The 26674-nt window shown below is 33.0% G+C and overlaps 1 protein-coding gene across 2 annotated transcripts; it reads left to right on the forward strand.

The window, feature by feature from the left end:
* Positions 1 to 1061: 1061 nt before the first annotated feature.
* LOC123201895 (paramyosin-like) lies at positions 1062 to 24613 on the forward strand. 2 transcript variants are annotated; one of them, XM_044617473.1, is made up of 5 exons: positions 1062 to 1869; positions 1947 to 2112; positions 2347 to 5568; positions 5701 to 5831; positions 24353 to 24613. In XM_044617473.1, exons 2-5 carry the CDS (start codon positions 2005 to 2007, stop codon positions 24441 to 24443), a joined length of 3552 nt encoding a protein of 1183 aa, XP_044473408.1. In that variant the 5' UTR covers positions 1062 to 1869; positions 1947 to 2004; the 3' UTR covers positions 24444 to 24613. The 2 variants fall into 2 exon arrangements, with proteins under 2 accessions (XP_044473408.1, XP_044473407.1); XM_044617472.1 differs by lacking the exon at positions 24353 to 24613 and adding an exon at positions 15902 to 16399.
* The last annotated feature ends 2061 nt before the right edge of the window (positions 24614 to 26674 follow it).

A 26674-nucleotide genomic window follows, 5' to 3' on the forward strand; every position in this document is an offset into this window, starting at 1 on the left:
TTTTTTAGTTTTCTTCTATGTAGTGGATCCCACTGCATTTAAAGATTTTCCCTTTTTTCAATTATCTGTTTTGGATTCTTCTTTGCACCCTTAGGCCCGACGCATAGTAAAAAACTTTAAAAAAAATAAATCCAATAGAAGATTGGTGACGCCAACCCCTGGGTGTTGCCAACCCTGGGTGTTGCCACCAAAGGTTGGCGTTAACACCAAAGGATTGGTGTCGTCAACCTATTTTTTATCTAAACAATTTTTAGATTTAAATTTTTATATTTTATAATCATTAATATAATATTAAACAATATTATAATAACTTTAAGCAATAAAAATAACATAAAATAATTGTATTAAACAATCTAATAATATGAAATCATAATAAAATTAAATTTTACATGAAGTCATAAACATGAATCTCTCATTCATTATTTAATTTTCAATTATTCATAAAAAAAACACATAACATACAAGTTTTATTGTTCGATTACATATATTTTCTGTTGATGAATTTTTTTCTATGCTGTAAAGATTCTTTTCTCATTTGAAGACTGAAGAAAAAAAGAGAGATGATATTATCTTTTTTTATATGAGTTACATTAAAAGAGGTATTTTAGAAAAATAAAATACTGTTATAATATTTTTATTTAAACTTTGAAATGAGTGGTATATATGTATACACGGCAAAAAAAGATAAAAATTTAAATTTCCTTTTTCTTCTTTTCCTTTTTTGGCTTCTCCCTCATCTTTACTCTTGTTTTTTTATCTGTTTGGCTGGTCCTCCAAGTTCTACCAAAGCCAAACTTGTAACCATTTTTCCAGTGATTTTCACCTTTCTAGCCACCGATGCCATAGCCTTTCATCTTCCGATGCTGATTTATCTTCCACCATCATTTTTTGTAACCTATCTTACTTCTAAGCACAACATTTCAAGCTTCAACTTTCTGGTGACTTTTCACCTTCCATCAATTATTTACCAATTTCTCATCGCCAATTTGTGCTTTAGATTCACCATTTTTTTAGCCACTCTTCAATTCCTCCATCATTTTCTAATGTTGATATGTTTCCCATGCCTTTTTGTCTCCTTCGGCTTCCACCAAAGCTCTGTGTCATCAATTTACCTTTTCTGGTTACCTCTCTTGTTAGGTCTCACCACTTTGATTTCATTTTGTTAAGATCCCAACCCATTATTCAATTTCTACACAAACAAAAGTCATTTTATTCATAAAAGGATATTTATATGGGTAAACCGAATAATTCAAGAAGTCAAGGCCTCGTATTTCCAGCCATTCGACCTTGGCTTCCAACAACCTTACGGATGCATAAATTCCACAATTTTGCATCCTCTCACACCTTAAAAATCTTAACTATTCCTTTATATAATAAAATCTAACTTATTAAAATAGGACAAGTGTTCCTCAATCCCAACACTTAACACTCTCATATAATGTCATGCGATATAAAAATATGATTAAATTAAGTGGAAATTTGTATGAGGTATGACATAGAATTTAGATTTCACTCAGAAATAAATTTGATTATTGTTAAATTTGAGTCCAGGTTTCAATGTGGTAGTGTCTTCTATGCGTTTTCACCTTTTAGTACATGCTAATAATCTGATTATTAGTCATTGCTTCAACAACTTCTTGTTGATGAAAAGTGTAGAATCTGAAAGCCATTTAAAGACTACAAGAATCCTATCTGTTTCCATCTGACATTTATGTTGTGACTGACTGAAATGTAGTGAAAACAGTGCCAATGATTGAAATATTTGCTTATATAAGAAGTTCATAGAGGCTTGTCTGACAAAATTCATTGAGTTGGTGCATCTGATTTGCAGGTCAAAATTCATTTCCTAACACCAAGAATAAAATTCAGGTTTGATCATAGTAGTTATTATAATTCTAGAGGCTGCTATTCTGTTTGACAAGAAAGAGTTGGTGCACTCCTTTCAGGGAAGCAGAATCGGTGCAAAATTCAAAAGAGGAATATCTCAATGCAGAGTCCCATGACATGGATAACAAATCAGATGGATCTGATTGTATACTTCCAAAGAGCAACCGGTCCTCGTCCAGTAAAGGGTTGGATTCTAACTTACATAAAGAAGAACCAGAGAGGAGGGTGGGTAATATTTTTCTGACAGAATTGATTATGATTTCCAGTTTTGGAGTTCTGTCTGTTGATAATTTTTTTTGCATGATTTTCCCTAATGAAAAAATATGAAGTATTTAGTGCTTAAATCAGCCCTTTAGTAAACATGTAAGAATAAGCAGTATTGAACCTAGACTAGCAATTGGTTATCTCACATCTTGGAGTTTCTAAATGCAAGTAAAAATATTCTTTCATTTTCTTCAGGGAACAAGTTTTGCTGCTTCTGACTCACATCCATGCTATGACTCAGCTGAGGTTTCCTTCAAGGGTGAAAATTTTTGTTCAAGAAAGAACTCCAATGGTGATGATGGATTCAGCCTAAACAGGGGACCAGACTCAAGCAGTTCCCGGAACAAGGTACCTGAAGGCAATTATCAAGTTGTTAATCCTTCTGAATCAAATCTGTCAACATTTAATTCAGAGGATGCAGATTCAGAAAATTCTTCCAAGTACAGTCAGGAAGATTTTGCATTATCAGTAAGTGGAATCAGTGCAACTACTAAAAGCCTTCTGGAAGCAGCACAGGACACGATACAAGAGCTTTGCACAGAGTCGAAAATGTGGAAGAGAAACGCACAGAAGTTGATGCTTGATTTAGATATACTTAGGAAAGAATTTTCTGATCAGTCCAAAAGCCAGGCAGGCCTGCAAATGGAGCTTTCAGCAGCATGCGCTGAACGTGATGGGTTTAAAAATGAAGTTGAGCAGCTGAAATTTTTGTTAGAGAAAATGGAGAAGGCAGCTGGTTTTGATAATTCAACATTTCAGGTTGAAAGTGTCACCCACTTTCAAAAAGAATTGGAAGATGAAATTAAGTTTCATAAAGAATCAACTGCTCATCTGGCTCTGCAGTTGAAGAGGAGTCAAGAATCAAATTTTGAACTTGTGGCTGTTCTACAGGAGTTAGAAGATACTATGGAAAAGCAGAAACTAGAAATGGAGAATCTTTCATCGCTGCAATCAAAATTCAGCCATGCGGAAGAGTCTATTGATTCAAACATTGAAGAAAACAAAAGCACAATGCTCCAACTAAGGCAACTCCAGGAATCAGAAAGAAATTTGCAAGCTAAGGTACAGGTACAAGAGCAAGCGTTAGAGGAAAAAGGCCTTGGCATAGAGAAGCAAGAGATTTTCAGCAATCAAAGCCTCCTGCAAATTGAGACAGAATACAAGGCTAAGTTGTCAGCTAAAGATAATGAAATTACTAGTTTAAAAGCCAAGTTATCCGAGTTTCACAAGGAGAAAATTTCTGCAGAAATGGTGTCCATGAATGGAGGTGAAGCTAATCCGAGAGGAGAAATTGAAGACCTAACATCAAAACTGCAGGAGCTGGAGAAAGATTGCAATGAGCTGACAGATGAAAACCTTCGGCTTCTTTTCAAGCTTAAGGAAGTAAAGAACTCTTCCGGCGAGCAATTGGAAGATTATTCTTCCAATTTAAGGTCTGACGTGGGTCATCATGAATCCGAAGAGCATAATATTGAACAGAAGCTAAAAAAGAAAGAGCTCATGGAGATGAAAAGGCAATATAATGTTTCAGTGCAACAACTTGAGAGTTTGAAAAATGAACTGGAAGTCAAGGTAGCAGGGCGGGATGAGGAATTATGTCAAAAAAGGTCTGAAATAGAACAACTTCAAGATCACTTGTGTAAAGAAGAGGAGATTAGAGATCTTTTGAATTGTCAAAAGGAATTGGAAGCTGAGGTTTCTAGCCTTCAACATGAAAAACTCCAGCTAGAGGAAAGCAACGCGATCATCTTGAGAGAAAGTGAAATTGCTACCAAGTGCATGAATGATTTGCGAAAAGATATAAGGTTGCTAAGCAGCAGTGTGGATTCCCATGTTTCAGCCAATAGAACACTTGAAAAGAAATCTTCAGAGCTAGAAAGTGAAAAGCAAAAACTGGAGGTCCAATTATCTGAAATAGAAAATGAAAATGCACAGTTATCAGCATGCGTTTCCAGCTTGGAGGCCCAACTAAGTTTACTGACCAATGAGAGGGAATCAAGACAACTAGAATTAAATAATTGCAATCATCTTGTTAAGAATCTCCAAGATGAGATCAAAAGATTGAGAAATGACATGGAGACCCAAGAAATGGATACGAAGAGAAAGCTGGAGGAGATGCATAATCAGTTGTCAGAAGCACAAGTAGAGATTGAGTGTCTGGGAAGAGAAAATTTGAAGTTACAATCAACTGCTAATAGTCTCATTAAGGAGTGCAGTTCTGTTCAGAAGTCAAATGGAGAATTAAAGAAGCAAAAATTTGAATTGCAAAAGCATTGTACCAACTTGGAGGAAAAGCTAAGGGAGTCTAATGAAAACTTCCTTAATTGTTCCAGAAAAGTTGAAGGTTTAGAAGAAAATATTTCTTCCATGCTGGAAGATATTGCCTTGAAAGAGAAAAGCATTACTTTGCAGTTAGATGCACTTTTCGATGAAAATGGAAAACTAAGGAAGAAACTTGCTGGGGCAGAAAGCTTGTTAGCGCAGATGCTTTTAGAGAAGTCGGTTGAAATTGATAATCTTCAACAGGAGATAGCAAACCTCAGTAAGCAACTCTCTGCAACACTTAATGAAAAAAACAGGATAGCTTCTGAAGCTGAGCATGAAGTTTCTGGTCTACATGTCAATAACACTAAACTGGAGTGTGCTCTTCGAAATCTTCAATGTGAATTGACACGGGCGGAGAATGAGCTCAACAGTATTCAAATAGAAACTCAAGCAAAGGTTCAAGGCCTGATTGGGGAGCTTGCTGCTTCCAAGCAAAACCAAGACATGTTGACGGCTAAACATGAAAGGTTGTTGAAGCAGTTGGAGATATACAAATCGAATGAAGAAAAACTTAAGATCAGCTTGAATGATCTTGAACTAAAGCTTACAGTATCAGAATATGAGTGGCAAAAACTCAGGGAAGAGTCTACCGGTATGAAAGTTCAGTTGTTGAGAATAGAGCATCTTGAACAAGAAGTTTTATCACAAAAGAATGAGCTCAATGCAATCAAATCAGAGAAAGAGGAATTGAAAACTTCATTGCATCACAAGTATAAGGAGTGTGAGGATATGAAAGTGCAAAAGGATTCATATTTGGAGAAGATATCTACTTTGCAGGAGGATGTGTCTAAACTAGAGGACTGCGAACGTCATTCTGTTGCCTCGAAAGAAAAGCTTCAGCAGATTGAGGACGACTTGATGGAAAGGGTGGAATTAAGTGTACAGTATACAGAGCTTAAAAATGAGCTCTCCGTGATAAAAAAGGCTAACAGCCAACTTCGGTGGAAGATCCAACTACTTGAGGAAGAGAAAGATAAGTTTCTAAAGAAATCTCAAGCACTTGACGAAGAATTGAAGTTGATGAAAGAAGAAAGACACAATAAGAGGGAGTCCAGCAGCACAAATTCTAATAGATGCCAACATCAAAAGGAGGTAACATTTAAGCTCCCATTTTACATATACATGTAATGATAACATTTTATTGCAGAATATATCCTTTTCCCGTTTCTCGTGAATTTTTTATAACTAATTGATGCTTCTGTCACTGGCTCTCTATTGATACAGGGAGATAATGGATACACAGTTCACCATAAGAGTTCTACTACTGACGCTCCAGTCTCAAAGATTCAGTTGCTTGAAGCTGAACTAGCCGAAACTAAGGAAGCCAATAGCATGTACAAACCACAGATTAAGAGGTGAGTTCCAGGAATCTAGTACGGCTTCTTTAAAAACAAATTGTGTGCATAGCATACTCCTATGGCTGCATTAATATGAGCATTATTAATTGATGGTAATCAATTTTTTAACAATCTGAAGGAAAAAGAAGGATTTTCAGGATTGCGATGCTTGAGTCTTATTATATTACCTTTTGTTATTTGATCAACTAGGAAATGTATTTATCAACTACAACTGGTTTCCGTAGAAACCACTAGAAATAGAGTAAAATGCAGTAAACCGTAGCATATCAGAAGATATTTAAACTGTAAATAGAAAATAGTAGCAAAACGACACCATTAATCATCATGTTAACTTTAAGAATAGATTTATATCAAATATTTATTTAATATTTGCGCAAGAAACAATAAGATTAACCAAGATCAAGCAAACACACAAGAACATAACGAAATTGAAATAGAGAGCCACTTGGTTTGAGTTTCAAAAACTAAAACCCTATATCTGAGGCAAAGACAAGATTCTAATCGAATCCACTATAAAATGTAAGAAATTATAGCTTACAATATCAAATCTTCAATTTAAGTACACAAACACAAATCTATTGTGAAACCAAGTTCTAAAACAAGCCTAATACACAAACTCTCTCACTTGATCGAAGAAATTTAGAAGATTTCTCTTCGGCATCAAAACCCTAGCAGAGTGTTTGAGAGAGGAACAAAGGATCAAAAAAAAAAAAAAGAGAAGGAATTCTAGAGAATTCCACTGACCTAAGGTTTAAATACTTAGGTCAAATTGTGCTTGAAATGACTAAACTAACTCTCAAAATAAAATGACACTCGAACCCTCTCATAATTACAAAATTACCCTCAACCAAAGTTTAAAACACATTTAACACAACTCCACCTTAGCTTAAGTTGGTGGCGTGGTTCAACTAGAGACAAACTCTCCAAAAACACAACATATCATATTGGACAAATCTTAAGTAAGCTTAAGGCTTCCTTAAACTTACTTACAGGCACTGTTTTGGTTAAGATGTCAACTAGATTGACATCAGACCATACTTTCTCAACTGCTACTTACTTATTAGATAGTACATCCCTAATAAAGTGTAGTTTAACATCAATGTGTTTTGTTTTTTCATATAATGCATTGTTTTTGGACAGATGAATTGCACTTTAAAAGTTATTGCAAACTATTGGAATGCCTGAACTCAGACCAAGCTCAGATGTAATTCCCTTCAGCCATAAAACTTCTTTCACAGCTTTAGTCAGTACAATGTATTCTACCTCAATGGTTGATAAAGCCACAAAGTGTTATAAGCTGCACTTCTAGCTCACAATGTTCACACCAAATGTGAAAACATATCCAGTCAAGGATCTTCTCTTGTCTAAGTTAGCTACAAAATCTAAGTCATAGAACACTTTTACCATAAATTGATTAGTAGCATTAGTAGTGTAAAACTGACCATAATCAATAGAACCTTTAAGGTATTTCAACAACCATTTTGTTGCATACAAATGCTTTTTACATGGATTACTCATGAATCTACTAATTAAGCTAATAGCATATGTAATATTAGGTCTTGCTCCTATCATAGAATACATTAAACTACCTACAATATTAGAATAAGGAAACTTATTCATAAATTTAGATTCAGTTATAGATAGTTCAATAATATATTTCAATTTAATAAAGTGAGCACCCATAGGGACATTTACTGGTTTAGCATCAGACATATTATACAATTCTAAAACTTTCTTAATATAACCAGATTTTGATATAATAAAAGTACCTTTAGGTTTGTTTCTTTTAATATCCATCCCAAAAAATCTCCTTTGCAAGGCCTAAATCTTTCATTTTCGATTTAGTTTTCAACATATGTTTCAAGTTATTTAATGCAATCACATCTTTAGAGGCTAAAAGCATGCAATTAACATATATTAGAAGATAAACAAAGTTTTCATTTTCAAACTTCATAAAATAAACACAATGGTCATAATTGCATCTAGAAAACCCAATAAAGGGAACAAAATCATCAAACGTTTTATACCACAATTTAGGGAATTGTTTTAGTACATACAGTGACTTATGTAGAAGACAAACCTTATTTTTCAATTCCAAGTTTAACAAATCTGTTAGGCTGTTCCATGAAGATCTGTTCTTCAAGTTTTCCATGCAATAATGCAGTTGTGATATCCATATGTTCTAATTTCAAATCAAGTAGAACAACAACAGATAACGTAACCCTAATTGATGATAATCAATTCATTCTCTTTGAGAGAAGCCTTTTACCACTACCCTAGCCTTAAATCTAGGTTTCTCTATTCTAGGTATCCCAAGTTTTCATTTAAAAACTCATTTACATCCAATGACTTTCTTGTTCTTTGGTCTACTATTATTGACCAAGTTTTGTTTTTCAACAAAGAAAGCATTTCATTTTTCATGGCCTTTAACCATTCAGAGTTGTATTTATTTTTACAAGGTTGCTTATAATTCAAAGGTTCATTCATCTCAGTTACATCATCTATATGGAAAAGCATAGAACATGAGATCAACTTGAGCATATCTTGTTGGTAGCCTAATTTCTCTTCTTACTCTATTTTTAGCAAGTTGATAACTAGATAAATTTAAACGCTCATCATCCTGAGGATTTTCAACTTGACTCTATAGTGGCAGTTGTTGATTCAAGCCTAAGATTTCATACTTTGGAGCATATGATCATATGACTTTAGGTCACTAGACCGTCTCATGTAAGGATCGATATGGTTTGACACTGTCCAATGTACCTTCGTAACTAGGGTATTATAAAAGTAGTGTACGACCATGTCATGAGATATATGGAGGTTATGGTTGATCAATAAAGAATTTGTTACTTTGAGCATAGGAGTAGATATCTCACATAAGAATATTGAATGATATTCATGACTACTTGAATCTGTGGCCATAATGGGATAAGGTTATAGCCTAATCCATATAAGTCATTAATGTGTATCAGTTCATATCGGAAACTACTGAGATAGACACATTTCTATGTCTCAGCCTTGAGAGATATTGGTTGATGAAAGGATTGAATTGCATGTAACTATGATGTTGTAATAGCTTAAAAGACGCCCATTGACATTCTATCATTTAGATGGTTATGATGTTTTGCTATAGGCCAATTTTAGTTTGTGTTTGAATTTGACCTAAATTTAAACACTATTAGTTTGATAGAGAGCTTATGGGGTCATACACATATAGGGGTTGATTTGAACCTAAAGGCAAAAATCGTTTGATGATATTGCTAGTGTTTAAGGAGAGAGAAAATTTGATTGACTATGTTTTGACCAAGTTTGACTTGGTATGTATAGTGTCATTTGGCACTATACAAAATTAACATGCATGGCATGGTTGGACAAGCCTTTTCTAGCCATGTAAGGCCTGATTCATGCCAAGTAGTACACTTTAGTGTCCACCTGTGCATGGTTTAAAATGTGTAAAGTGGCACACAAGTGTACCACCCATGCACGTGTTGATAGAGACATTGTTGGATTAAATTCCAACGAGACATGGATTTTTGCGCATATATAAATAATAATAAAAGTGATTTAATTATAATATAAAAAAATAATACACATATAGATTCAGAGAACCTTAGCCTTTTGGTTTTCTAAAATTCTTCTCTTCTCGTGAACACATTCTTATCCAGTACAAAAGCACTAACAGTCTTCTTCTTAGAGAACCTCTCGTGTTTGTGCTCTGTGTGGATACTAGGGTGCCATCTTACGAGGGTTGGATAGTGTTCATTTCTTTGTCATGTGAAGACTTAAAAGAACCACCAACGCAGTTATAAACTCTAAAACACCCTATGACTGTTTTGAATGTCCATGTTAAATATGTTTTAAAGTGGGTATCCTGATTAGGGTTTTAGGATTGTATGATTTTATAAATTTTTAATTTCATTGTGTTACCTGTTAACGACACCCTAAAACTTTACATCCTCCAACTTCGTAACCTTAATCTTTAGCACATTACTCAAGTCACTTATATATTAAATAACAACAATACGTGGAACATATTATGGATTCGTTCCATGCTCGCTGCTAACAAAAGTTGGTAGGCTACATGCTTCAAAATCTCAAAAGGTCCTACAAACCTTGAAGCAAGTTTGCCTTTTCGTTTGAATCTTATGACATGACGGTAGAGGGCTACTTTTATAATGACTATATACCCATATCAAACTTTAGGTCTTGTCTCCTATGATTCGTATAACTTTCTGACAATATTAGGCCTGTTTCATCCACTCTCTAATCAATTTTACATCCTTAATCATTTTCTAGGTCAATTTTTTATCCTAAAGCAACTTCAAATGCATTTCGCTTACCTATTTCATCCTAATAGAGTGGTGATTTTTACTTTCTCTCATAAAATGCCTCATACGGAGTTATCCAGATGGTTGCCCAATACTTGTTATTATATGTGAACTCTATCAAAGGCAACACAACAATCCAACTCGTTCCTTGGTTCATGTAACATGTTTTCAACATGTCCCCAATCACCTAGTTTACCCTTTCAGTCTACTTATCTATTTAAGAGTGATAGGCGATATTGAAAGCTAATCTAGTACCCATAGATCTCTATAGGCTATGCCAGAATTTTACAACAAATCACATGTCTCTATCTGACATGATAGTCATGGGCACGCCATAGAGTTTCAAAATTTCCCTAATATAGAACTGTTCTAATTAATTAGCCAATTGATCCACAATGCATTGAATCCATCGTTGACTCTTGGTAATCAAACTATAAAATCCATTGAGATGTGCTCCCATTTTCACTCAAGAATACTCAAAGGTTGCACTAATCTGAATTGTCTCTAATGCTCAATCTTAACCTTCTGACACATTAAACACTTAATAACAAAATTGATAACACTTTTTTTCATACTGGAACACCAAAATGACCTCTTCGGGTCTTGATACAAATTTACACTCCCAATGTGAGTAGTGCAATGGGAATTATGTAATCTGTGAAGATTTCACGCCTCAAATTATCATTACTAGGTACACACATCGGATCATGAAACCTCGACACATTATCAACCATAAAAAACTAAGTCTCTGCACCTTACCTTGTTTGAACACATTACGTATCTAACAATTACACCATTCCAATCTCATTAAGATAGGTCGATTAAATTTTTAATCCAACCATAAGTCCAATAATCAATTTAATCTATTCCCTCACCAAATCCTGCTATAATTCCCTACAAATAGTGATATAAGATAAGTCAACTTTTCTACTCAGTGCGTCAATTACTACATTAGCTCGAGTGGTATCTGATGTCACAGTTATAATCTTTAACCAGTTCAAACTACTTCAATTGCCTCATATTAAGCTTTTTCTAGGTGAAGAAATATTTCAAGCTTTTATGGTACATGCACATATTACACTTTACGCTGTATAAATAATATCACCATATTTTTAAAGCAAACACAACTATGGCTAACTCCAGATCATGGGTAGGGCACTAGTTCTTATCCTCCCTAAGTTGTCAAGAGGCATAAGCAATCACTCAACCTGTTTGCATCAAAACAACTCCAAGGTCTTAATAAGAAACATCTGTGTATATATCATACTTTTCACCCTTGGTTGGCAATACCAAAATTAGTGTAAAAGTTAACCTTTATTTCAACTCCATGAAACCTTTTGCACATACATTGGACCATATGAAAGGAACATTTTTCTTGGTCAACTCTATTAATCTTCTACAATATCCAACCAAACATAGGAAACTCTAAACCTTTTTTATTGTCTTAGGTCTCTATTAATCAAGTACAACTTCAAATTTATTTAGGTCTACCAAGATTCCATTAGCCAATACCATATTACCCATGAATGCTTCTCTATCCAACTACAACTCACACTTGGAGAATTTGGCATAACTATTTTTTAGACAATCTCTACAACACAAACCTTAGATACTGCTCATGCTCCTTATGAGTTTGGAGTACACCAAGATATCATCAATAAACACCCTAATGAATCTATCAAGAGAATCCTAGAACACCCTATTTATTAGATCTATGAAGACTACTAGTGCATTGGTTAATCATAAAGCATCATCACAAACTCATAATATCTATATCTAATCTAAAATACAGTCTTCGAAATGTCTCTCCTAGTCATCCTAACTTGGTGATACCTTGATCTCAATTTAATCTTTGAAAATATGGTAGCACCTTTTATCTAATCAAACAAGTCATCAACTCATGGCAAAGATACTTATTCTTGATAGTTATCTTATTCAACTTCTTATAATCAATGCATATATGCATCAACCCATCATTCGTTTTCACAAAGAAGATCGATGTACCCCATGATAAATGACTTGCTTGATGAACCCTATATCTAGAAGTTTTTTCTATTGATTCTTTAATTCTTGAAGCTCGGTTGAGGCCATTTTGTACAAAGCTTTAGAGATAGACACTGTCCTTGGAACTAACTTAATACTAAACTCTATCTCTATATCTAATGCCAACCCTGATAGCTCATTAAGAGACACATCTTGGAATTCACACACTATCAAAGTGGATTGTAAACTTAAGATCGAACTCATATCCTTACCCACAACATGTACCAAATAACATGTACAACCTTTATTTAATAGTTTTTTAGCTTTAATATTGTTAATCATAAAACTTATCACACGACCCTTATTGAATGTGAACTTTTTACCATCATCTAGGTGGAATTTGACTTTCTTCTTTTGGTAGTCAATCTCAGCTCCATAATGACTTAAGAAATCCATACCCAAGATCACATCAAAATCAGGCATGTTACTGTTTGACCCAGTAACATCTAATCACTAGTAATTTTATTCCTATCAGGCAATTCAATGCACACACTATCTACTGGTGTAGGCTTTAATCCTAGCCTTTCAATAATACTCTGTGCAATAAAGCTATGAATGGCACCAAAATCAATTAGTACATATAAATAATAACAATAGAAAGTCAACTAACCTGTCACAGTAAATAGGTTGGTCTGCATCTATGCCTAAGTGTTATAAATACTCTAGCCTGATTTTTCTTAATAGTTTACTTAATAGGGGCTAGTATCACAACAGTGCACTCTCAAGTGAAATGACCAACTATTTACATATGTTGCACAATCTCTACCCTGTATAGTTACTAATGTGTCTGCACCCATGCATATGGAAAGAAGAAGGAGATCATCATGCCTCGATAGGTCCTCTTATCATGGCCTCTTATCTCGTCTTGGTCTTTTATTTTTTCAATTTTTTTTGGACCCTCTCTATTGTAAACTCTTCTTGCCTCTAAAGTCCTAATACTACCCTTACAGTTGTCATCTGATACTGCATGCTCATATCTTAGGACTAGGGCTATATATCTAGGTTGCTCTAGTATACCTATCTTTCTAGCCATCCTTAGCCTTATAGCCTCTGACCTCTAGACCTTACCAACTGCCTCTGTGTAGGTCTTGGGAAGGTTATCCCCTGTTAGTTTTTTTTTTCATGGTATAACAATTAATCCTACATATTAATCTAGAGTATGAAAATCATATTAATCTGAAAGCCTTCACATGCCATTTAAACACACAATACCAAATATTATCTCAATAACATGCCATGACACATATACAAGATTACTAGGTTCACTTATCCATCACAATTATACTATCAATTTATTTAAAGTTAATCACTATCAATCCATATTTATTTAGCATGATTGTAACAACAATTTATTCATACAGATCAACATATATATCATGGTACAAAATTATGATGAATAAAAGAGATCATCTACTTACTCTCTGTAGTCAAGCGATGAACCTTTATATGGCAAGAATGTTCTTAAATAGTCCTCCAATAACTTCCCTTTGGCTAGGTCGACACTTGGCTCTTCCCCACACTTTTAACTTCTCTGAAAATATGAGTAAATGTTAGCTAAAATGAGTCTAGATTTGTTTTTATTTTTGTTGTAATTAGCAATTCACAGGCATGTATTTTTCAAACACAATTATGTATATTGTTACACAAAAATGGCAATTTTTGAAATCCCCATGAAACAGTTCTTTGTCCAAAATTTAAACGTGCTGATGATGCATGGGCATATACTATTCATACATGACCATGCGTGTCTTCCATACTTAGCTAAATTATTCAGATCGTTTGAAAAAAAAAAGACCATTTTACCTTTTACCATAGCACACACAAGTTTGTGGCAACCCCACATGATAGTGTGCCACGGTTTCCAACATACTATAATATTTAAAGACAATTAATTACACACAAGGCCAAAAGACAAAAATTCCTTAAACATACTTATGGGTGCTACACTTTACCATATTTTATAGTTGTTTTAACATCTTTAAAAGATTTTAGTAAAGAGTTTAAAATTATAATTGCTTGATTCTCTTAAGATATTTTCTCATCTATACTATTTTGATCAATAACAATCTTATTAAATTCTTCAAGGTTATCATCTAAAGACTTAAGAGAATCCATGTTAAAGCCAAATAGTTGTTCTTTCAAGTAGATTTTGTTAGTCAAAGATTTTGTCATATACAAAGATTCTAGTTTAAACTATAATTTAGTAGCAGTATTAGTATTATCAACTTTTCTTAAAACACAATCAATTAAATGCAATATAAATAAACTATAGGCAAATTCCATTACCTCAACTTTCTCAGTAATACTCATATTCTTAGGAAGAGCAGACTCACCTGCAAGTGCCTTAGCACATTTTTGGTGCACTAGAATGACATATATTTTCTTCCTCTGTATGTTGAAGTCACCTTTGCCATCAAACCTTTCTATTTCTATTCTGACTTAACATTATTATTTGTCAAGTATTCTTTTCAATCTTCTCCAAAAGGAAAATGTTAACAATCATAAGAAACACAGATAACAACTCGAGTTCACACATAACAGACACAAAACATTAACCAAATATTTGAGATAAACCCTAATCGACTTTGATACTAGTTGTTAATTTTCAAAATCAATTTATATCAAATATTTATTCAAGATTTATGCAAGAAAAACAACAAGATTAACCAAGATCAAGGAAACACACAAGAGCAAAACAAAATTGCTAGAATGAGTTACTTATTTCAAGTTTCAAAAATCGATACCTTATATCTAAGGCAAAGAGAAGAATCTAGTTAAATACAATATAAAATACAAGAAATTACAACTTACAATACCAACCCTTTGATCTTAGTACACATACACAAGTCTGTCATGAAATCGTGTTCTAAAACAAGCTTAATACACAAACTCACTTGCTCGATTGAAGAAATCTAAATGATTTCTCTTTAGAAATTAAAACCTTAGCAAAGTGTTTGAGAGAGGAATAGAGTTTCAAAACAAAAAAGAAGAAGGAATTCTAAAGAATTTCGTCGACCAAAGGTTTAAATATTTAGGCCAAATTATGCCTAAAATGACTAAACTAACCATCAATGCAAAATGACGTTTGAACCCTCTCATAATTACAGAATTATAATATTGCCCTCAGCCAAAGTTTAAGACACATTTAACACATAACAATTACTCTAAGCTAATCCCTTCTAGTCTTAAACTATATTTTTCCATTTATTGATTAATATCTATAAAGCATGCCAACAAAACTTAGATCTAAAAGGTGACAAAATTGAAACCTATTTGAACATAAACTAAAGAGTTCAGTGAGTAACATTCTGAAATAAAAACTTTAGAAGTAATTAAAAATGATTTTATATTATTGCAGGAAAATAAAAGAAAGCTATAAGAAATTGGCTTAGAAATTTATAGTGTCTAAGTAGGTAAACCAAATATAATATTACAAGTAGTATAATGGTTTGACTTTTAGGGTGATGTTTAGAATCAAACAAGTTGCAAATCCATTTTTTACTAATGAATTGATCTCTCCTTATGATATCTGGTACTTTTTGCTTTAATGAGGCATTATACAAGGTAAAACAAGTAAATAGACAAAACTTAATGGTCAAAGACATCATGGAGAGTAGCATATGACCTTACTAAAGCGAATTTTATTACTTATATATATTTCCTTTTTTAATGTATTCTTGAATTACTATTGCTTAGAAGGTTGTCATCTGAGGGTAAAAGCTATTGTGTAAATGGTAGAAAATCTACTACTAAAGGTGAAGTTATGATGAAAGAAAGATTTGAACGAACAAAATCATCTCTAGAGTCAGAGCTAAGGGATATTCGGGAGCGGTATCTCCAAATGAGCCTCAAATATGCTGAGGTAGAAGCTCAGCGTGAGGAACTTGTCATGAAGCTTAAGTTAGCCAAAAAGGGGAACAGATGGTCATCTTAAATTTAATAACATTACTTCATCCAACCAATTTCAGATAGCATTTCTCAAGTCTCAACTTCTGTGACATTCACAAGAGTAAGTTCCTGAAAGGAGAATAAAAAGAGAAAGTTCCCCATTTGTAAAATCTAAAATAACTGATGGGAAAGTTGTAGAATGTAAGAATTTCATTTAAACAACATCAAATGTGTAACTAAATTTGGAGAATTGAATTAGAATGAACAATTGTACTGTAAATAAAATGTCAATATAATTAATGATAAATTATGAAGTAAAGTTATCACTTTTCACATTGGTTCTTTTGGTATCGATTAATATATCTCAAACTTTCCAAGTACTCATATATGCCATCAATTTTAGAGTTTTCTATTTCTAATTAAATTATGAAAAAAAAGACTTTAGTTACACAATATAATTTTATTATGTGTACTATTAGATATAGTATATTATTATTTCATAAATAGAAAATTCAATGACATTGTTAATGTTAAAAAATTGGACAAAATATTGGTCATGTCTGGGCCAAAAACCCATTAAACATAAAGTCAATTGAAAGTCCTCCTTGTTTTTTTTGGTTTCATCCTACCTATCTCTTCCTGTAAAGTTTTCCTACAGATGATGTGTGCAATTTCTACCTAGTATCCTAGTTTTGTGCTTCCTGCCTTATTGCAAAATTTGTTATGCATTTTGTGTTGTCTACTTCTTTCCATCTTATGGTTAATGCTTTTCTCCTACTACTGAAGTCCTCTTGTAGGGTCTACATCTCTTGGTTTGGCTTGCAAACTCTTGTTGTTTCCTATACCTGCATAATCCTTTTTAAAATTGTCCTTTTCTCCTTACTATTGTATTGTGTTCTACCTCCCATGAGTCTGAAGCAATGCATCTTTTGCCCTCTTTTTGGGTTTGTTGTTTTTGTTAGTAAAGATATTAAAATTTTTACCACAAAATAAGCCTACCTTTTCAAATTTACTACACTTTTCACACACTAAACATTTATACCACAAAGTTGGTTGAATACCTAAACTACTCTCATCTTTAACCTTGTAAACATAAGAAAGGGAGAGCTGACCTTTTCATACAAAAAATCATATATCTTTCAAAGATTTTGTAGGAAAATTATCTAAATCTATATCAGTGTTAATTCATACCATTTATGTTTTCTTTTCTTGTTTAACAATTAAAAATCAAAGAATGTGCGCTAAATTCATGTTGTGATTTCATGTGAAATATAATTTACTATTATTTAATGTTATGTTTCATATTGTTATATTGTTTAATGTTGTTACAATATAGTTTGAGTATTGATAGTTAAATTGGGAAAGAGTTTATGAAAATCCTGGTAAATTTAGGATAAAAAACAACATGAAGAACTTGTTGACGAGGTCATCAAAGGTAAGTGATCTCACCAACCCATTCTTCTGAACCTATTAATCCCTAATTAGTTATCCAAAGTTATTTGTTTTATATGTTAGGGTTAGTTTAAGCAAAAGATGAAAAAAAGTTGTATTTAAGATTCATTATAGAGGGTAATAGATTTCAGATAATGACAATGTAATGAGATATGTTAGTAGGAATGAGAGACCGATTTGCATGGACACAAGTATTGATTTCGAAGGATTTATGGTAAAAATATGCTATCGTCTCAAAATTGACTAAAATCAATCAAATGTCCACGTATTTATCCCTGGTGATGCATTGGTGGATCCAATTGAGATTGTAGATGATGATGATCTTGAGTATGTGATAGTGGTAGCAAGAAGTTTATGAAGATCAATAAAACTCTATGTTATCAAGAATCCTAATGACAAAAAAGACAATTAACAAGCCAAAGATGTTTATGAGGAAGAAAATAAGGATTATCCGATAGACAACTAGGCATACCACAAAGTTTCTAGAAGTATGGTATGAATCATGGTGATGATGATAATAATAATGATAATGATATAAATGAGGATTATGAAACTGAGGGTCATGATAATGATGACGATGATGATGATTTTTTAAGGTTTGATGATATTAATGACATGTACTATGTATCGAGCCAAGACATTAAGAGAAATAAAACTAATGCTTGTAATGACAAGGTCGAATGTAACATGAAAGGTTACGGCTCCATAGATATTGGAGCATATACATAATCCTAAGTAGTTTCAATAAGTCTTTGAACTTGTCATGGATGTTGAGAATGTAGGCATTAGTAATCGAGAAACATAAATAGACAACCATCTAAAAGTAATAGGCTTTTATAATTCAAAGGCAAAATTGAAAGCATTATTTCAAACATATGCGTTAGAGACAAATATTCAATAGAAGGTCGTTTACTCTGATAGGAACCAATATGAGATTCAATGCATACATGAATAATGTCTATGGTGGGCATGAGTAACAAGGGGAAATGATAGAGATTAGTGGATGTTATGACGTATGATGAGGCACACACTTTTTTATGAGATCAAATTTTGCCACACCATAGATAGGTTGATGTAGAGTCATTGGGGAATATTCTTAAATCAATGTTTGTGGTTGATTGCATTTATCATTGAAGGAAATTATTTTCGACATGATATATAACACCTTTCTTTAGATACATATCTCTAATAGGAATATACCAAAAGAGACATGTACAACTAGACTATTTGCAAATTTTAATGCATGATCATAACTATAAAATATACAAAAAGGTGATGTAAAAAAAATAATTGCTTTATTAATCAAATTCATAAAATAAAAGTATCTAAAATCTCTATCATAAAATGACTATATAAGTCGAAAGTAAACCAATGTGTTTAAAAGTAATAATGATAATAATAAAAATGCTAAATATATGTCTATTAAAAAACTAGAATGACATAAATGGCCTTGTCCTCGTACAGCTGTTCGTTGGACTATTAGATCCCCGTCTACTCTGCTATTCACTTCTACTTGTGAAACATACAAAAGAAAACGCATGAGTAAAACTCAATAAGTGGAGACCTTTCAACATCCTTGGACATTAAATTATTTGACAGTAAAACTTGTATTCCATTTGTAAGCTAAATGTTGTCACAATACGACACTTTGGTACCCTGACATGGATCATTCAAGAAAACTATAGAGACCCAAATTGGAATTGTCATATCTAATGCCCTAGTTAAAGCTGTTATGGTGCCTCGTGCACCTGCCAAATGACCTATTGGGTTATCTAAATGAGACACCCTAACCATATAGAGAAATTTCTGATAGTAGCTCATTTTCTTATCACATAAGTTAATCAGAACTGTTGACTAACCATTTGAAAATGACCTCTACCTTGGGTACATATGTGGTGCATCTCATTGATCATGTGAGAAATATCTAAAAGCTACATCTTTACCATGCATACCTAATCTGAACTGGGTGGCTATACGCCTTAACACCGAGTGTATGATACATCTAATAGGTATCCAACCTTATTGCTCTCATAAATATTGTCACTTACACATACAGTTGGTAACTATCTAATTGTGTGACACTACCCTTAAGGTTGTTGACTTTTTTACTTAGATTCGACTCAATCTAAGTTTATGTTGTCGTCCACGTAGTCAAGCACTTTATTTATGTCTTTCTTGAATTTGCTATCCTCTATGAGCTCATTATTCTTTTTATATAATTCTCTCTTCTTATGCATATAGCCTAAGAGTATAATCATGCTCGTGTATGTGCTTTAACCCATGATCGTGTTCCTCTTGAACCATATACACGAGCATGTGACACTCAACACATGGTCATGTATAGGATAGATATACACGGGGAGTTAACCTAAATACACTTTTATGTACTCGAATCCATAAGTATGAGCCACGTGTCTTCTAACACACGTCATCCACTTTTGGAAAGCTATACATAGGGGGTGTGTCCTATACCATATGACCATGCATTTCTCCTCTTAAAACGAGGGTAGGATCTTCAGGTTTTCAAAACTTTAGAATAACACATAGACGTGTAAGAGACCATACATGACCATGTGTTGCTATCTAAAAATTGCACCTTGGGGTTTCTATGCTATTCCAACAGTTGACAAAACCATTTAAGCTAATACAAAGTGTCTCTAGGTCCCCTAAACAGTTTATTCAATGGAAATCATACTTTATAACATATACATACATCACATCATAGACATTAATGAATTATCATCTTCAAAACACATAGTATTCAAACTCAAGAGACTAGGCATGCATATGGTTTATTATAATCGCATACAAAAACTCGCACATCATACATATCATCTTATCCATGCTTAACTAACTTTGGATCATATATATAACAAACAACTTCGAGGATTCCATGAGCAAATAAGGGATTTTGCTCTATTTACTTGGTCTCCAGTGATAAAGACTTCCTTGCATAGTAATGGTAATTTAAGTGATTGCTAGTGGCTTTATAAGGGATGAAAATACCCCTTTTATCACTTGCACTCTTTCTTTTCTATGACTGAAAGATAATCCAGAGAGTTAGGGTTATCATGTTTTTATTTCAATTTTTGGAAGCGATACACGAGCGTGTATAGACTATACATGGCTTTGCTGCAATCACAATCTCATCCACTTATTAACTTTCTACTAACCAAACACGATCATGTATATCTCTATACACAGGCATGTATTACTGAAATCTAAAAAAATCACTGAATTTAAAACTAAAAAATAGACTAAAATGCCCTTGAGCTTACCTATGGGTGTTACATGGCGAATAAATATAAGATTGATATTTCATACACATAGGCATGATATGATAAGACATATGCACTAAATGCAGTAGAGGATCTCTTGAGGAGTCTTTAATGCTTTTATCTAAGTATTGTCACAATTTAAAACTCAAAAACTAGGAATCGTAATATGTATTGATATCAATACAGAAAATAGGTTCTAATTTTTCTTCATGGCTTTAAGTTGTTCGATAAGAAAGTTTTAACAATTTTGTCATTCGGTGATTTGCATTGGTGTTTTACATTTAAAGCAAAAGTACTATTGGTTTCTTTTCATTGTTGTTGCGAAAGACAATAATAATTAAATTTATCCACTGGCTTTCAATATCAGGCACAATGAAAGAATCAATATGTGGACCTGGTTCTTGAGGTACCTATATGTGTATCAGTGATGTTTTAGACTTGGCCATTATATCTTATCATTCAATCATTGTATTGGTGGCAAACATAATTCCTCATGCTCGCCATGGTTTTTTAACTACCATATAAAAGGTAACATGCGTAGACAGTTCAAAAAACCAAGCATATTACAAGATTATTTTGGAGAATAGATAAGGCATATCACATTAGCGACTTTCAATGTGCCATGAGGAGAATTACTTAGTTAAATGTTTTTGCGACAACCTATTTGGTTGATATTGGGTATGAAAGATAGGTACATGCCCACTTTGGAGGATGACAATACAACATAATGATAACCAATATTGTCAAGTCCTTTAATGCCTTGACACGGACTACTTGCACCTTGTCTGTCACCATCTTGGTGGAGTTTCTTAGGAGCACAATACAACATTGATTTTATAATAGGCAAAACATGATAGGTATATTTGACTTAAATTGGGTTTTTTTTTTTTTATACACTAGGTTTTATTAATTTCTTTGACATGTGAGAGATCTCACTTGTTAACACCATGGGTGGAGGACAAGATTATTGGACATATGGGTAAATCTACCAATATAGTGGTTAAACATGTAAGGTTTTACAACACCATTAACTGGTAGTTCAACAAAATTAAAAATTAAAAAAATTTATCAAAGATCCTAAAACCCATCCAAGATACTTGTTTTAATGCATAGAATCATGAACATGTTAAACAAAGATAGGGTGTTCAAAAATTATACCTACATTGTTGACTCTTCTAAGACTTCATATGGTTATGTAAAGATGTTATCCAACCCTTTTGAGGCAATGCCTTGGTATCTATGCAGAGCATGAATAAGAGATGATCTAGAAAGAAGACTACTAAGGCTTTTGTTGACTAGATCTTGAAAATTAGATCACGATAATGGAAGCTTGCATCAACAAGATTTTAGGCATAAAGATGTGTGTTTAAGATGTATATGTTTTGGATTGTTATGTTTAAAAAAAAAAAAATTGATTCAAACTAAACACTTAAATGTATAAGGTGAACATGAATCCTAAGTTAGTTAGGACTCTAATTACTTAGGTGATAAAGTGTCCAAGAATTCTTATTAAAATAAGACTTTTAATCTATTGAGAGTTTTAATGCATAGAAATGCTAATTAAATTAGGATTCCAACTCAACCTAAACTTTCTATCAAATAAAGACTTTGAAATTATTGAAAGTTTTAATGCATAGGAATCCTAATTAAATTAGGATTCCAACTCAACCTAAACTTTCTATCAAACAAGGACTTTGAAAAATCTTTGTTTAACTAAAACACCTTACCCACGAGTTAACTTAGCCAATTGACTCGTGTTTATCATTTGGCTTTTCTCAATTGGACTCTTAAATGGGTCCAGTTGAAACCATGCAATGTATTTGCATGATGCCACGTGGCACTGTGCACACCAAATGATTCTAGTCAAAATACATCTATATGTTTTTCTCTTTCCATGATCTCAAGATTATTGTTAAGCGATCTTTGCTTCTTGGTTCATATCAACCTGTTAATACATATGACTTATAAGCTCTCTATCGAACGATTGGTTTATGAATTTGAGTCAAATTTAGACACAAACTAAAATTGGCCTTTAGTAAAGCGTCATAGCCACCTAAATTATAGAGTGTTAGTGAACATCTCTTTAAGCTTTTACAATATCATAACTATATACAATTTAAACTTTTTGTCAACCAATATCTTCAAGGTTGAGACATAGAAGTGTGTTTATCTTAATAGTTCTTTGATATTAGTTGATACACATTAATGACTTACATGGATTAGGCTACAACTTCATCCCACTAAGACCACAAATTCAAACAATCATGAATGTTTTTTAGCATTCGTATATGAGATATCTTCTCTTATGCTCATGAGTGGTGACTTATTTATTGATCAATTATAGTGTTCATGTATATCATGATATGGTCGTTTGCTACCTTAATGATACCCTTTATTATGACGATCCATTGAATAGTATCAAACTATACCAATCCTTACACAAGACAGTTTGGCAACTTCAAATCGAAAGATCACATGTAGTTATGGTGTTTAGAGGATTTGTTCTATAGACACTAGAGCAACCATCCATATGAATATCTTTTGGTAGGGTCAATCTAATAAATATGTCTACAATATCCACTCATGTGTTGCACCAATCATCAACAAACAACTTTAACACATCAGAACTATCACCACCTTTCGGTGGAGTCGCTCAATACTATAATAATTTTATCATCATTACATGTGTCATTAGTCATTGTAATGTCAGGATTATGGATATTTCTAGAATGACTATCTAATGTTTGTATAAGGTTATCATAATCAGTTATCTAATACCCTCGTCACAATTATACCATTCTAAGGGCATGTTATTCGCACAATCATATAATATATAAATATATGAATTACATAACTATAAATCATTTTATTAATTAATGAGATAAATTACAATTACAAATGTCAAATCAGTTGGCTCTAGGATATCTACCCTAATAAAACGGATCAATGTCCACTGATACAAATTACATGATTCATGGTAGTAATGTTCCTCGTGAATATTCTACATTAGATATGCGTCGTTGTTGCAAGGTTTAATAACTTCTCAGACTGTGGAGGATGGGCTAGTGTATATTACTCGATAACATTTTTTACGAGAGGTGTATAGAGAAGATGTTAATTCGGTAGAGGATCAGTCAACTTTGACTCCATCTAATATGAAGGCATTTACCCACCTATAATACAACAACAATGGTTTGGTCATCCATTCAACCATATAAGGAGGTTATAACAAGGAAAGGAAGTTCAACCACAAAACTAAACCGATGTCACCAACCTGGACATACTCAACTTAATTGTCTGAGTCTAACTCTAGTGTCTATTGTTAGCTTATCTCATGCATTAGGTAATTGCAAAGGACGAGGTTGTCGTAGCCATAGGGTAACCAATCAGGCAGAATAGTTTCTCGTGGTTTTTTTTCTATATTGACTCGGACTATAATTTGATGTTCAAATAATTTGCGTGTTTATCTTCTCTTTTTGGTTTTTGTTCCAGGTTCTATTGTATTAATTTTTTCATGATTTATTTTCAGGTTCATGCATATACGAGATCACAATGTTTCAAAAGGAAAAAGTTACAATCTTCTCAACATTAAGGCCATTGGTCTTGCACCAACTCATTAAAAGTTTTTTGGTTGAGTAGATGTAAAAAACTTTGGATGAGCTGGAGGTGAACTAGTGGCTTGGATACTTAACTATAAAGTCTGTAATTAAGTTATACAATTAAGTCTGCAATCAAGTGGCTTTAATTATCCTCATTTATTTTTTATTAGGATTTTAGCATTTATCTTTAATTTAATGATTTCTTAAATTTTGTTATGAGTTATTTTTATGTTGTCAACTAAGGTACATGATCACAGATGAAGTTGTCCTGAGGGTATACAAGTCATTGAAGTCATTTTCATATAATGTATTTTACATTTTGTATCATAGTCACTATATATGTATGATATTTACTTAACTGATATGATAACTGTAACTTTGAATAAGTGAATATTAATATTATATGATTGAATATTAAATAAAGAAATGTGCATAGACATTATAATCCATAATGAATTGGACAAAAGTAAATAGATGTTATAATCCATAATTATACATAAAAGAAAAACCATAAATGCATAACACAACCGTATAAATAAAAGAAAAACCAAGTATGCAGAACTGAGTATGCCTAATCACCCTCCATTAACTATACTCCTCCAAACTTGCATTTTGGCAAAATAATGTCATTAAATAAATGTATGCCCAATCAAGTAAATTCCTCTAAAAAAGAAGTCAACAACATAAAATAATTCTTACCAGAGGCCTTTCTGTGGAATGTGGTGATAGTTATGTGGCTATAGTAAGTCGAAAGCCTTGTGATATGGAAATCCATAAATAGATAGATATGTTAGAGACTTGGGGTTGGCCATTTGTATAAGTGATACTAGAGCAAAGGGGTCGCCATAGAGAGATAGGGGATTCGATACCTAGCAGTTAAGGACCGCAAAGACCCTATTGAGGGTGTTTGAAAAGTAGGATCGCATACTGACTAGGTATCCTTCTCTTTATCTGACTCTATCATCTCATCATTTAATGAGGTATTTGGTGTCTATTCTTCCATGAACTCCAAAGCCTAAACGTACCACTTGGATAACCACTTAAGTTGAGTTGGACATAATATAGTTGTAATAACCTTTTGAAAATAACAAAAATTGTTATAATTAATCAAATGTAATATTGAACGATAACAATAAATCTATGAATGATCAACATACCTGAAAAATGTCACAAAATTTTTCTAATGTCAACTCAAGTCGACAATACAATGATCCTCTACTTTAGTATACAAGGGACTCGATAATCCGCTTTGAGACTGAAATTAAGGCTATAGGTTTCCAATGGTCTCGTAAATCTGATATTGCATAATGAAAAATATTTATAGTTAGTATTTACAATCATGTGTATGAATTTTAACTTTATGAATTATGCGATATTTACTTGGAATGTAATAGGGAATCTCATAACATTGTAGTTAACCACAAGGATCAACTTTCTATAAGATGGGTAGTGTTATAGATAATACTTATATTTACTATATATGCCCTGCTACATGGATTCTACTGTCTTGTTCCATGACACCAAACCTTATAGGTAATGACTAAATGCATCTAGATCATCAACTAAATGCAAAAAAAAAAAAAGATCTTTGATGACATTTTTATTGCCTGCCCCTAACAATCTAAAAAATACTATGGCAATGCCACAAACTTCATAGCATCCTCATTATTGTCTCTCCAAATTTGTGCCTTAATTACATTCTCAATGTCCAAATAAGTTAATGTCTTGTTAATACTCGAAAAGTATTTATCCTTCAATCCAGGACGCTTTGCACAATTAACGTAGTTAGACATCTCCTTGTCAAGCTTGAAGATCAGACTAGTCATTAGTGCAAACTCAACAGGGGTGAATTAGACCTCAACATTGTTTAATTTGAACCACATTTCTTCCACTTAGTCCCACGATTAATTATATGAAGTAACATTGTATGCATAAAAACGATGCTAAACCTTGGCTCCTCCAAATCTAAGAAGTGCCTAAAACAGGTTGTTCGAAATATCATTCTCTGAGTCAACATTAGTTTATCCTTGATGACAATTGCGATGTCTATCTTCATCTGAAGTGTCATATGCACTCAAAATTTGAACGTCTCATAGAACTTGTAAGCTCACTCCTGGTACTTAATCACAAATCTCTAAAAATTGACAATAGTAGGATTACAATAACACTAACATTAAGGGTTGGTGGGTTGCCAAACTAGGGTTGACAAGGTTGCCAATCCTTGGTGAGCTCACCAAGGTTTGGTGACTCTT

The sequence above is a fragment of the Mangifera indica genome, chromosome 18 (assembly GCF_011075055.1).
Source record: "Mangifera indica cultivar Alphonso chromosome 18, CATAS_Mindica_2.1, whole genome shotgun sequence".
Taxonomy (NCBI): Eukaryota; Viridiplantae; Streptophyta; class Magnoliopsida; order Sapindales; family Anacardiaceae; genus Mangifera; species Mangifera indica.

Coding starts and splice junctions, on each gene's coding strand:
- LOC123201895 (XM_044617472.1), top strand. CDS start 2,005: ATGGATAACAAATCAGATGGATCTGATTGTATACTTCCAAAGAGCAAC. Junction 2,113..2,346: donor AAGAAGAACCAGAGAGGAGG/GTGGGTAATATT, acceptor CATTTTCTTCAG/GGAACAAGTTTTGCTGCTTC. Junction 5,832..15,901: donor TACAAACCACAGATTAAGAG/GTGAGTTCCAGG, acceptor ACTATTGCTTAG/AAGGTTGTCATCTGAGGGTA.